This window comes from Acinonyx jubatus, chromosome B4, assembly GCF_027475565.1.
Source record: "Acinonyx jubatus isolate Ajub_Pintada_27869175 chromosome B4, VMU_Ajub_asm_v1.0, whole genome shotgun sequence".
In the NCBI taxonomy this organism is placed as follows: domain Eukaryota; kingdom Metazoa; phylum Chordata; class Mammalia; order Carnivora; family Felidae; genus Acinonyx; species Acinonyx jubatus.
In genome coordinates, this window is record NC_069387.1 from 23,251,917 (window position 1) to 23,266,985 (window position 15,069).

At 37.5% G+C, this 15,069-nt stretch overlaps 1 protein-coding gene across 1 annotated transcript in view; it reads left to right on the top strand.

The window, feature by feature from the left end:
• GPR158 (G protein-coupled receptor 158) overlaps positions 1-15,069 on the top strand; it is a 420,917-nt gene that overhangs the window by 347,381 nt on the left and 58,467 nt on the right. Inside the window, exon 6 of the mRNA XM_015066303.3 lies at positions 14,250-14,359. Within this exon, the coding sequence (XP_014921789.2) occupies positions 14,250-14,359 (110 nt within the window). The remainder of the gene's footprint in view (positions 1-14,249; positions 14,360-15,069) is intronic.

Sequence of the window (15,069 nt, forward strand, 5' to 3'; positions counted from 1 at the left end):
TATATATATATATATGAGAAACAAATGCACTCCTCTAGTGGACATAGTGCTTTCACATACATTTTTCCCATCCCATGGAGGTGAGAGAAAAGGGATTATTAGCTCAGCTTCCTAGGTGAGAAAGGAGATGGTCAGAATGATGTGCTGAAGGCCATGCAGCTGGTAAGCGGCAGAGCAGTCCCTTGGGTCTTCAAATACTGTAATCTTTCCACTATGTGCCTCTGCTTCTCAAGAAACACATGCACATTTCTGCCTGGGGTTTGAGAGTTGGTCATGGCAATGGTGAAGGCACACTTACGACTGACAGGCCAATTCTGACTCTGGGTTGTGACTGCAGCTTGAATAATTACTTTTTTCAGACTTTTAGTGAGGTTGTGGTTCATGGACCCTAATGTTTTATATTCTGCACACTTTATTCAACAAATTTGGAACAATCTTTGAACTCTAAACAGAAAGACGGTTTTTCCCATGAATGGTCTATGCAAGACTGTCAATGAAAAGGATGACCCATAAAGCTAAGGTAAACAGATGGGCGTGGCCAAGGGACAGAGGCCACCTGAGGACCAGAAATGGCACATTGATCAAGTTTTTATATATTCTTTTCTTGGCTTTAAAAAAGTTTTGGTTATTAAGCATCTTATTATATATTGTGTCACTTTATCATTTTTTTCTCTTCTCAAAATGCTGTACTTCAGTCCTTTTTGTGTGTGCAAACTCTTTTGCACCTTGTAACTGTATTGAGGTCTGGGGGTTTTAAGATATTCCCATTTCTCTTCTGTCATTTTTCTGTATCTTTCCATCTTCATTTAATGTCACAGATATTACATATTGTACCTTCTCCACTTCGCTCTCTCATCCGGATGTTTAGAAACAGCCTCCCACACCCCGGAGGCGAGGTTCACCTGCAGCCTCCCTGAAACCAGTTTCAAGTAAGGCATCCTCGTGGATGACAAACTCAGGGTTCAACTGCAGGCAGAGTGGCCACTTTGCCCTGACTCCAACGGTGAAAGAGCTGTGCAGTGTCCTTCCAAGAACCTGTGTGTGTGTGTGTGTGTGTGCATGTGTGTGTGTGTGTCACCGACTGGGTGGCAAAGACTGGTAAAGCTGTCAGGACAAACATGAGATTCTTTCCTTAAAATGTTAAAATAAAGATTTATAGTGATTACAGTGAATGTCAGAAATCTTTTTATGCATTTTCTCATTCCTGTATTATAAAAGTAATATATCTTCATTGCAAAAAAAAAAAAAATCAACTAGTACCAAAGGATGTAAATTCAATAGTAAAAATCCCCCTCTCCCTGCCTCTTCCAATCCACCCACCTCAAAGGTAAATAATCTTAATAGTTAATTGTGTGCCTCCATATATTCCTTTTTACCCATATACGAACAGAAGCATATTTTTATCACGGTTCTGCAACTTTCTTTTCATTCAAACGGTTTCTCTTAAAGATGTTTTTGTAGCAACAGAGTCAGCCATTTAATTATTTTAAATTTCTTTGTTTTCCATTTTGTATGTATGTAACATGAATTATAAATTTAAGCCATCCCCTCTGGGTAGACAACATTTTCAATGTTTTTGCTATTGTGAATAATGCTTTAGTGAATATTGGACATAAATATTTGCATATTTTGTATGCATGTATATGTAGGACATTTTTTTAGAAATGGAATTCTTACTGTATTTTATTAATTTTTGGACACTTTCTTCACCCCTCCCTAGTCTTGGTCTGAACCGTGGCTACACCAGCTCCATGTGTGCTTTACTTCTGGGCTATAAACGAAATCAGCAGCTCTTAACCCTTGTTAAATTAAAACTACCTAAGAGCATTTTTTAAAATTCAGATTATTCAAACTGTGCCCTGGAACTCCTAACTCAAAGTTTCCACAAGGGAACCCTGGGCTTTCCCATGGTTTTACACGATAGGTGATTCTAATGTTGACTCAGAGTTGAAGACCATTGAATTGGTTCCTGGCTTCCAAATTTTCCCTTGATGATGCCTATCTCTTCTCTCAGACTCAGTAGTTCAGTCTCTGTGATGTCACTCTTTTCTTTCACAATTTTCTTCATGAATCATTCTGCTTTTGGTTTTCAGCACTCATTTTCCCATTTGTTTCTTTGTTTGCTTTTTGGGTTTTTTTAAATGTTTATTCATTTCTTGAGAGAGAGAGAAAGAGAGAGAGAGAGAGAGAGACCGCGAGTAGGGCAGGGGCAGAGAGAGAGGGAGACACAGAATCCAAAGCAGGCTCCAGACTCTGAGCTCTCAGCACAGAGCCCGACGCAGGGCTCGAACCCATGAACCATGAAATCATAACCTGAGCTGAAGTCAGATGCTTAACCAACTGAGCCACCCAGGCTCCCCATTTTCCCATTTGTTAATTGCATTCTGATCTTTAGTTATATTTTCCATTTCTTTTTACTTGAAAATTACTTTTACCGTATAAACATTATTCAGTTTAACCGCTCCATGTTTGCTACACTAAACAAGCTGGTCGAAGTTCTTGGTGACCAGGCATTCTACAATATCCAGCCTCTGTCAAAGGCCCCTATCTTTAACTTATTACTCTTTCCTACATGATGGCAGGCAGCGAGACATCATGATAATGAGCTTGTGCTATAGACTCGGGCCAGGTTTAAACCCAGCTCTGTCACTTACTAGCTGTGTGACCTTGTCCAAATTCCTCAACTTTTCTGTCCATCAGCTTCCCCATGCGTAAAGTGGAAATGTTAATAATGCCCACCTTAAAGGATTTGTGTAAGGAACAAGTAAGTTGTTTCATGTAGAGCACCTTAAAAGTAATTGGAACATAGAAAGCACTCATTAGATGCTGTTATTGTTATTATCCATCTCCCATCTCCCTTCGAAAAGATTATGAGACAGACCTCTGAGAGGCTTCTCTCTCTTTGGATGCATGTTTCTGCTTCTTTGGTTTCTTCATCTGGTTATATGTTGCCATCTGCTTTCCATCTTGCAGAATTTTGTTGATATCTGTCTTCTGTTGGCATTTCTACTCATCCTCTCTTTGGTCTTGACTGTTGTAACATCATCAACTAGAGTTTCCAGAAGTAGCAGACATACACATGTTCAATCTGCCAGGTTTAACTTGAAGTTTGCATTCTTTCTTAGTCACAATTTAAACATAGACATAAATACTTGAAAAGATTCAAATTATTTCTCCCAAACCACCCTGACCATATTTTTCTCATTGTTTAAAAATATTCCAAACAAAAAAGTTGTTTCTCCACAGCTTCTAGTCATGAGCTATGTGCAACAATCCCAGAATTACGAACTTAACAATGAATTGGATTCCATGGAGAGGCAGCCTTGGTAGAATCCTTTTCATCTTTTAAAGAGTTCTCCTTTAAAATTATTTTCCATATAATCCTTTCTCTAAGTGCATGTTCTAGTTATGTAATGGCTTTTGATTCCATACTCTTCTTACATCATTCACTTTGAAAATAACAGCATTTCTGATGATTTAAAAGTAGGGTTGCCTAAGGGGCACCTGGGTGGCTCAGTCAGTTGGGCGTTCGACTTCGGCTCAGGTCATGATCTCACGGTCTGTGAGTTCGAGCCCTGCGTCGGGCTCTGTGCTGACAGCTCAGAGCCTGGAGCCTGCTTCAGATTCTGTGTCTCCTTCTCTCTCTGCCCCTCCCCCACTCATGCTCTGTCTCTGTGTCCAAAATAAATAAACATTTAAAAATACATATATTAAAAATAAAAGTAGGGTTGCCTTTTGTGGTAGATAGCTTCTAAGATAGCCCCAGTGATTCTTGCTTCCTAGTATTCACAGCCTGTGCATTTCCCTCTGTTTAACTAACTGTTTTTAATCAGTAAAACACATCAATGTGAAACAAAGAATGTCGCTTCCATGATGAGGCTACAAAGATTATTACATCTATCTTGCAAACAGACTCTTTCTTGCTGGCTTCAGTGAATCAAATTACTATGTTGGAGAGGTCCATATGGCAAGGAACTGGGAGTGGCTTCCCACCAAAAGCCAGCTCAGGGCCCCACTTTCTTCAGCCCTCAAGGAACCAAATTTTGTCAACAACCACATGAGCTTAGAACTGTGAGCCCTCAGATGAGATCCCAGCCTTGATTAATACTTTAATTGTAGTCTTATGAGAGACCCTGAAACCAGCAATGCTTAGATTGCTAACCCACAGATACCGTGAGATAGTAGATATGTGTTGTTTTAAGGTGTGAAGTTTATCGAATTTGTTATATCAATAGGTAACAGATATACCTGGCTTTCCTTGCCTTCACCAATCGTGCTAATAGCTCTGCTACTGCTTTAAGAACATAGTTTGCTTTATGTGTTTCTTTCCCATTCTGCATATACTACATTCTCAACTCCACAGTATTCAGAAGCTTCTTTTCTGTTAGTATTTGAAGCTATATGTACAAGAGGACTAAACACATTTTTGACTGATATCTGACAAATATCAAAAGTAATTCTTACATTAATAATAAAACTGGCATTTGCCATTTATCTATGGTTTATTAAGTGATTCTATAGATACTATAGGATTTGCTTTATCTTCATTAAGCTGTTGAGGAAACTGAATTCCACAGAACTTAAGGGATTTGTTCTAGGTTATATGTCTAATTAGTGGTAGAGCCCAGACTGGCATTTATGGCAGCTAACTCCAAATTCCTTCTTTTTATTCATTGCACTAGGCTGCAGAACTCCTTCCACTTGACTGGTAGGCAACTCATACATTTGCACTATTTTACAGATGAGAATTTTCATATTTAAAGTTTTGTGTCTTATCAGATCTGTTCTCCTGCCTCATATATGTTTTACTTAAGCTAATTAATTCATCTCGTGTGTGTGTGTGTGTGTGTGTGTGTCTGTTTATTTTTATTTAGCTCTAAACCAGGTGTATCATTCTGCCAGCAATCACAGCAAAAATTCATAGGATACATGCTGCATATATTTTATATTCTGAATTAAATAAGGTCCCCCAATGTCTAATGGCCTCTCATTACCATCCTGTTTACCAACTCTTGTACTATTCTTTGTCCATTATAAAAAAAAAAAACTGAATATGAAAATCATTGATCATATTTAGAGCTCATTTGTTCCTGAACCTGTTCATTCTCAGGAGGTATATTTTTTACCTCTCTGCCAGTGTATCAGATAAACTATACCTTTCTTATTGTTAAATTTTAGGAGAGGATCTGGAAAGCTTAACTTTATGCTCCCATTATCTGCATGGATTCAACTAAAAGATTCAGCTATCTCGTGTTGTCTTACCATTTATTAAGCTCCTGTAAGAGATACTGGAATACTTTTTTACGTAAATTAACCTTTTTTTCTAGTTATAGAAAATTTTTAAAATACTGAGAAGTATGTGCATACTTAATACTAAAACGAGAGACTCACTGGCAACACTGTTAAGTTCATGAGATACTTAGATTGACATACATACACACACATAAGTGTATATATTTGTATTGATTCAAAACCAACCCTTAGTAAATATTGACAATAAGGTTTTCAACTGGAGCCTAACAAGAGTTTATGACCATTTCAGAGAATATACATTTTTTTTTCATAGTGACAAAATGGTTTAACTGTAATACTTTGGTCATAATCTCACCATTCCACTCATGTGTATGTTTAGTGTATGTGTAGTGTATGTTTTTCTCAGAGGAACATACAGTTCACTCATAAGAGCATCAGGAGAGAAAATAGGAAGCAGAACCATAGCTTTAGATTTTTTGTTTCTTTGTTTTTGCTTTTTTGATAATTGCAGAAAACATAATTTTGGGATGGACTTCTTAATAGGAGCAAACAATACAATTCATTTCCCCCACTGGCTTTTATGGGTACCCCTTCATGCCCTGCTTTGTGGAACAAATTAAGGGTGTTAAAGGTAATAAGCGGGGAGTAGATATACTATCATTTATGTATACGTATGTGTGTGTATATATATTCATTTATAAAAATAAATATTAAGCATGATCAGTATCATACCTAAACTCTATATTTTATGTGCTGCTTGTTTTTTCACTTAAATCCCAAGAACTTCACTGTATTCATTAATATTTTTGAGAACTTGATTATTAAGGATGGTATAATCTTCTCTTCATGCACCTTAATTTACTTTTGACCAGAAAATTATTCCTTTTGAACACATAAACTGAGGTTATAAAAGCTTAAGACAAAGATAGTCATTTGTTTCTATGTTTATTGTTGGGATGGAGTATTTCCACAAAGTGCCTTTTCTTGTGGAGAGATAGGAAAACAGACTCGGGAGGCTCTCTGTTCCCTCTCGCAGCATCCTCTCTCAGTGTTCTTCCTTCCACCTTGCCTGTGCTTTCCCTTAGACAGCTAAGTATCACGTATCTGAGTGCCGCTTCCTGGCAGTTCTAATCGGTGAATGGATGGAGAAGAGGGCAGCCGATGGGGGAGAAGTGGTCATGGACTAGAAGGCTGCAGGACTGGCTGAGGTAGAAATAGTCCTCGCACAGTGAGGACACAACCAAGGGCATTTTAATTTGTTTGTAGCGTTTAGTAAAAGCCTCTGGGGTCACAGAATTAGACCCTGACAAGGAGTAGGAATGAAAATCTTTCCTTGTTATTTTTGGGCTTTCAGATCTTATTCTGGTTCAGAGGATGAGGCATGTGATGTTTTATTTAAAAGGTGTGCTTGTTAATTCGATACCATCTACTAGGCAGTGAGTAGAATCACCAGTGAGACTTTGGGATCTTGTCATCTTTGCCTTTAGTTTTTACAGCTGTGACCCTTTTAATTTCTTTTTATATTTTGAAGGGTATTATACTGGAGATTTTAGAGGGGCTGTGTCAGGCATACATATCTCATCTGCTATCATAATAACCCCAAAATGTTACTTCTCTACATTTTAAATATTTAAAAGTTATATATATATACATATATATACATATATATATATATTTTATGTTTTACTCTATTAATTTATTCTTCCTTTGCTGCTTTGGAGTAATAGGAGCCAAGTGCAAAGTAATAAGTTCTAGACCACGGTTGTGTAAAGACATAATCACAGCCATAGTCCCTTTCATTTGTGTGGTAATTGCAGAAGTGTAAAGTTGTATTAAGTAGTTTTTATTTTTTTTGTCATTTGGATCCAACTTGAGATAATTACACATTCACAAGACATACATTTTCATCCGAAATATTTCCTGTGTGTGGAATCATATCTCTTGCCAAATATAGAAAAAATGATTTTAGAACACACTCAAGGAACTTTGAATCTACTTATTTTATAAAGCAAATCCTGTATAAAAGTGCTTCAATATATGTAGTTCCACTCACACGATTCGTTCCCAGCCTCCTACTTCAAAAGATAGCAATTCCAGTTGGATTAAGTACTAGGATTTAATATTAGATATTTCCAAGCGTTACCTTGCAGACTGTCCTCCGTCAAGATATCAGCTTTATCCTTTACTTGTTTGGTAAGGAGTGTTGGGAGAGAGTAAACTGGAGAAGGTTGAGTAGCCCTGGAAAATATTTGACTAGCAAGACTTTTCCTTGGACAAAGCAGAAGGAAATTGTAGAAGTGGCAGAGAGAGCCCTTAAAGCTTTAGAAGTCCTTCACATCCTCATCAGAGGACAACTTCATCAACAAAACTCCTGTCATTGGCACCGGTTACTCTCCCATTACCCAGTAATCTTTTTCTTTCTTCTGTAAATAAAATGGTTCACACACACCTACTAACACAGACACCAAAGCATGTTGCGCCTCGTTCACCTATATGACTAGTTTAATTCACAACCAATGTCACTGGACTGAAGCAAATAACACTGGACGAGTCGATTAGGAAAGTAGAACTACTGTGTCCCAGGCTGTTAGGAAGCTGTTGCCCAGATCCTTAAAATATCAGGCCTAAAACCAGAGCTTCACACATTTTACTCTCAGAGCTCTGGGAAGAGCACTGGGTTGTGCAAGCTTCTGACCATTTTACCTTCTCAGCGGTCCTCTTCCAAAAGCGCTGGGCCTCACACCTACTGAGCTGACACAGCAGAGTTTAATTTTCTGTCTCTGATATTGCGTCTGTATTTGCAAAAGAAAGTTATTCTATTTAAAGATGTTCCTCTATTTTGTTTCTGTTTGGAAAGACTATTTCTTTTCTCTTGTGGTTCCCTTTTCTTCCCCCATTAGCTGTGTTCAGTATCCAAAGAGTATAGGCAATCAAGCTGACTTCAAAACTAGCTGAAAAAAAAAATTCGTATTTGATGATATGGGTGAATAATCTATATAGATTTGTTTGTAATGAGGGGAAGACTTGGAAGGCCATTTCCAAAACAGCGGTGCTTTTTTTTTTTAAGTTTACTTATTTATTTTGAGGGAGAGAGAGAGAGAGGCAGGGAGTGAGGGAGAGAGAGAATTCCAAGCAGGCTGCATGTTGTCAGCACAGGGGTTTGAGCTCACAAGCCATGAGATCATGACTTGAGCCAAAACCAAGGGTCGGACGCTTCACCGACTGAGCCACCCAGAGGCCCCAACAGTAGTGCTTTTTAAAAACACAATGCCTAGAGTATCCCACTCTGAAAAATCTTCCAATGTTGAAGAACCAAGTCCTTAAAATATACAGAGGTCTCTTTTTCTCTCACCCTACCCTTCTAAACCTACTTCACATTTATACCCTGTGCTCATTCATCCATGCATGGTCTTCGGTCCTTAGGTTACTCAAGGACAAAAGTGGTACTCTTATGTCCTGCTTCTCACACACCAAGTATCTTTATATCTACCATTATCCTCTAGTACTGGAAAGAATATGCAGAAAGTTTTCTCTTGAAATATGTACTTTGAAAATAAACCTCGGATAATTCTTCTACTAGAGGAACTTTTTATGGATTCTGGTTTGAAAACATACTATTTTTGATAACCATGGGAAAATTAGTTAACCCCATCAAACTTCAGTCTCTTTATCTTTACAATGAGAATAGTAAAGTATATCTTGGAAGGAATGTATCTATCATACTAACAGTGTGTGGGAGGCATGGGGAGCTATTATTATTGCTACATGAAATGGCAGCTATTTGTATTATCATCATCATTCATAAAGTCTTCAGCTCAGGGGCTTAGATTTTCTCCATTTCTTCTGTTATGAAGGTTTTTATAATATGTGTCAATAACTCAGAATTTGGGAAGGGGTATCTATAATATTTTTTAATCCATACATTTGTATACATTGTATTTAACAAGAAAAGGTGAAATACTGGGATTTGAAAGACATTGAAACTTCCTAGTCTTTCTTTTTTCTCTTTTCTTTTCTTTTCTTTTCTTTTCTTTTTTCTTTTCTTTTCTTTTTTCTTCTCTTTTCTTCTCTTCTCTTTTCTTTTCTCTTCTTTTCTCTTCTTTCTTTCTTTCTTTCTTTCTTTCTTTCTTTCTTTCTTTCTTTCTTTCTTTCTTTCTCATTATAGAATATATTAACTACTAAAAAGCTAGATCTGGGTGGGATGTTGAGAACTGACACTCAGTGCATCAAAAAATAAACTTATCATCTTTTCTCCCTCCTTACTTCCCCTTTCCTTCCCTCCCTTCCTTTCTTAAATCTCATTCATTCCACATACATTTAAGGCTCACATACCATCGCCAGATAGGATACCAAGGAATGAGTATGTAATCATGAGTAAGATAGTTACGATCCCTGCCCTCATACAATTTACAAACTAGCAAGTAGACACATTTAACAAATGAATTACAGAAACAATTATATCAAAGTAGAGTTGGTGAGTGCAATGAAGAAAAGCTCAGAATTCAGCACAAGTAACTAATGTGCAGAAGATGAAAATCCAACTCAATCTGGGGAGCACCAATCCAGGAAGGATAAAGTGGGGGTGGGGAGGTTTCTAAGCAGAGTTAACATAGTTTTACCCAGACTCATGCATCTTCTTTTTTATCTGTTCCCTTTCAAACACAATCATCCTCCCAGTCACCCAAGCTTAAAATCTTCACATTATTTTTGATACTTTATTCTCTTTTGCCTCAACAAATAATCAGCTGCCCAATTTTCGTGAATCAGCGTGTTCTTTCCTCTATTCTCTTGAATGCCTGAATTCCCATCCTCACGACAGTAGTTATATCCTTCTTTACCATTTTCCTACAGCTGTATGTTTTCTTTCATTCAACACATATTTATGAGCACTTTCTGTGTGCCAGCACTGCTAGTGACGTTACGACAGAATTGAACGTGATAACCATGGTTGTCACAAAGCCTACAGCTCGAATTCAGTGCTGTGGATCTGGTGCTATAATCAAGTAGGGGCAGTGTGCTGAGCGCACAGGGAAGGTCTCCTCTTTCTAGAAGGAGAGAGATTTAGACTGAAGCCCATAGAGTGAGTAAGAATAAGCCACGCACAGGTGAGGCAGTTGGATTGTCTAAGGAGCATCCAGTCAGAAGGGAGAGCAGATGCAAGAATTGGAGGGCTGGCATAGGTGAAAGTACTGATGTTAAATAGAGGTAACTGGTGTCTATCATCCTAAATAATTTAGACTTTTTCATAAGAGCCCTGGGAGCCACTGAAATCTTCTATGCAGGAGAGTTACGGCAGCAGAAGCATCTGGGGACTGGAACAAAGGGGGATGCTGAAATAAGATACAGGAACAAGAAAAAGTTTGGTGAGGAAGATGATGAATCCATTTTGTGTTGTTTTCTTTTTCTCCCAACTGGCCCTCTCACCTTCAGTATCTTCCCCTTCCATAGCATCCAACCCTCATGCATGCTGCTGCCAGATTAACTCCCTGGAACCCACTTCTGATCTCAATTTAAAGAAGTTTAATGACATGTCTGCTCAGGGAATAAAATCTGAATTCCTGGCTCTTTTATTCAAAGCTGGTTCCATCTCTGTTTTAAAGCTTGATTTTTAGTGTTGCCCTTTATGTCTTCCTGGCTGTAAGCATATACTCTATGCTCTTGAAGCTCTCCCACAACTGTGCCTTTGTCTTGGGCTCCCTCCCCTTTCCTATTCGCTTACATACTTAAACCCTCTCCCCCTCAGGTTGTTACTCAGGATAACTTCACTTGTTTCCACTGAGAGTAATTTCCCTTTTCTCTGAATCCTCAATATGATTCGATTCACAGTATGCTAGCATTTGTCACCTCCCCCATGTGGTAGAACTACTTAGAGAGGCAAGATGTGAGCCCTGGAACTCAACTGCCTGGATTCAGATCCTAGCTCTGACATTTCCTGGCTTGTGACATTGAGCGCATCTCTTAAATTCTCTATGTGTCATTCCTCCTCTGTAAAATAACGTTCCTACTATGTAAGGTATTGTGGGGATTAAATAAGTAAATACTGTAAAAATGCTTAATTTCATGTCTAGCAATAGTGCTGTGTAAACATTTGGTATTATCATGCCATTATTTTTATCATTTACACGTAGCATCCGTTCTTCTAAACTATAACCTGATAACCTAATGCACATTGGATTTATCCTTATGACTTCTAAATCACTTACTGCCTCACACAGAGTAAATAAATAGTGAATTGTGAGTTAGAATCACAATGATTAGTGAATTGTAATTGGACTTTTCAAATATTTTATTTTGTATATAATATTTTCTTTGTTAAATTGACTAAAATAATCATTGACCAAACATTTAACGTATTTAAATTTTCTGTGTGTGAAACACATGGAATATATGGAAAAGCATGCCTTTTCTGATTTTACATTGATTCAGGGAGACCTCCCCCCATACAGTTAACTACAGTATAAGATAAAGTAAAAAAGTATACAGTCAAAATGTGATAAGGGGAATTCAGAGAGAGTGGATGGAACAATCAGAAAAGAATTCACTGCGATAAGATATAATTATACTGCAGTGAGAATGGTCACTTTTAGAACAAAGCATGCATAAATCAACTCTCCTAATGGTATTAGCCAAACTTTATTGAATGCTCAATGTAGCAGGCACTATGTTTATCACGTTCAAACTTCAAAACAGTACCACCTAGAAGTATTAGTGTTGTGTTCATTTTAAAGATGGGAAAACTGAGGCATAGCAAGGAAACGTTAAGTCATTTGTCGAAGCCACATGACTAGTAAGGAAGAGAACCAGGATTGGAACCCAGGGAGACTGGATTCAGAACCTGTGTTTCTCTACTACAAAATTAGGAGTTCTACTTCACTATTGCTGAACCATTTCTAACAATATATTTTATTAAGTTCAACAGAATTTCACTTTCTATGATTTTTAAGCTTATACCTCATCTGTAGATATTGAAAAAATTGACTATTATTCTTTCATTTATTTCTGACCGACTCAATCTCTCATTAATTCTTCCTCTAATTCTTCATCTGTGAAATAAAAGTTGGAAGCTAGAACAGTAGTTCCTGAATAATTCAAGAGCAATTTTTTCCTTCAAAATAAAAAGATATGCAAACTTTTATATTACATTGGTCACCTTTGCTTATTCATTCCCTTATCCATTACTTGGTGTGCAATGGAAAACTTTGCAATAAGTCACAGGATTTTTCAGCTTCCAAGAATCTACTGTGCTAGAATAATCTTTAGAACCATTTCTAGTGGAAACATTTGAGCTTTTGTATATTCTAGACTTTAGGTCTCTCTCTCTCTCTCTCTCTCTCTAGTTTCTAATGTGTCATTTCTCTGTGCCATTAGAAGGAACACATGTGATCCCCTAATCCCTTAATCTTCTATCAAGTTTTCTCTATTTGTTTTTTTTCCTCCTAAATTTTCACTTCTTCCTAAGGCTCAGATTCCTGACGAAACAATACAGCCTCTTTTGCAGAACTTATAATTACTATCAGACCCTTGTGTAAAGGAACTATTTCTAAAATATGTGAGCTAAATAAAACTTAGAATATGCATTTACAGAATTTTAACTTGTTTTGTGAAAATAATCCATAAAAGAACTGTTTTTTATGTATCAATTTTTGGATGACTCCAAATACTTTCCTGGTATATTGAATTTTAAAATAACATCTTTATCTCTATCCTCAGCGTAGACCTAGTAAATTAGAATATTAAAGGCAAATACCACATATACACAAAGCAACATTATCTCAGGGCCACACCTATTTTTACCTTCCTTTGATTTCTTCATAATACCCGCCTTTTCCCCACTCCTTGAGAATGTAATTCTAATGGTATTGGAAGTACTTAGTTTAATATCTTCGTATAGTAGAACTACTTGGGAAATACCAGCAGAGAGTTATAGGTAATGCCATTCTTGGCCCTGCTGGAGAGTGGGGCTTCATTTGTAAGATGTCCCCCACCCCATGTCCCCCAGCCATGCTTTATGTTTCCCAATATTTACATCTTTAGGATAGAAAAATGTAAAATAACACTCAGGGTTTTAGGGGTGAGTATTTGAGGAGTTTTTCTGTTATGATGACCTTGTTTTCGGCAAAATCAGTTCAGGCCAGCTGCTCTAACATCAAAGTCTACATTTTTCTCAACAGCATTTATTCTTTGGATTGTTTAAGTGGGGCCAAACCAATTCCTATTCTATGAGGGCTTGTTCAAAACCAAAATACCAGTAGCGTATGAAAGGTAGCACATACAGTGCCTTGCACATGCCTTTTGACCACCCCCTGGAAGTGGCCACGTGTTCTTTGTATCCCACTGAACCTGCACAGATGCTCAGACAGCACCTGTGCTACGTTAATACAACTCCTCACCTCCAGGTCTCTCTTTTTCTTATTAGCCTTTGTGTCTACAGCTTCTAGTAGAGTGTCTGGCTCCTGGTAAATGCTTCATTAATATTTACTCGATGAAAACTCTGGAGTGAGAAGAGAGGAGTTAGTGAAGCAATTGAGCCAAGTACTAAGTGGAGAAAGTACTACAGAGTGGGAGATTGATTGGGGACTACAGTACAGGCTAATCCTCTCAGGGCTAGTTCAGACTGGGGAAAGGTACTGCCAGAAGTGTGGAGGTGGGAATCAGCAAGGCTCCAGCGAAGTATCATAACGGAGGCCTGCCTGGCTGGCCCTCTGGGGTAATAAAGAGCATTAGGTTTGAATGTACCACAGGCTTAGAGACAATTGATAGAAACTCCTGAAAGTTAAAAGTTAAGGAACTTAGGTTTGATTGGAAAACAATAGGGAGACTCTGCAGTCCTTTGATATGGACAATGAATGATCAAAACAATATAAAGTTTTGTTCAAAAAGATGTGTGCTTATGTTAAAATTCATATGTGTTAAACATCAGATTATGAAATACTATTTTAGTCTATGGGTCATCAGTTGATCCTGAAGGTCTCTTTCTTTCTCTTCTCATCCCACAGGTTGTTATTTTGTACTTTGAGCCAAGCACATTTCGCTGTATTCTCCTAAGATGGGTCCGTCTTCTCGGTTTTGCTACTGTTTATGGAACTGTCACTCTCAAGCTTCACAGGTACATTATATTTCCTAAGTTTTCATTCCCAGGAGAGGATCAAAGTGTCTTGGCATGTCATTGCAAGCTGGGTCAGCCACATAAATGGTTTAATTTCAAGAATTGAGATAGCAAGATGATATATATTTTTCATTTTCAGGGCAATATTATTAAGAATCTCTAGGAGAATCTTTAATACAACTGAATTTGAACAACAAGCTTTAATAAAATATGCCATTAGGTATGAAAATTTGAATTCTGAATAAAAAATAGTTTAGAATGAATGCAAGACAGTATTTACTAGCTAAGAATAGGAAGGAAGACAAAGACAGTACCGCTGAAATAATAGTCCAGGTCCCGAGCTACCAAAGAATCCTTACATAGTAGAACTCAGCAATATGCTTACTTGACATAAACTACTGTTCTTCATTCATCAATTACATGCCCCAGGGTGATCAGCTGATATTCTATCGGTGAATTTCAAAAAAAAAATGGTTTTCTTGACTTTCCTCCTTAACCAGCGTGCTCTAGTGATTATCAACCTTGTAAATTAGATAATAGTATGAATTCTTTTATACTTAGTTTCAAAACCACCTACTTTTCTTAATGTTTATGATAAATAGGAAGAAGAAATAGGCAGTATAATATATTATCTGTGCACAAAAGGGTTTCCCATGTCTCCTCTTTGCAAGCGCTCTCAATGCAGTGGTGCCAAAGACCATCAGAGAGAG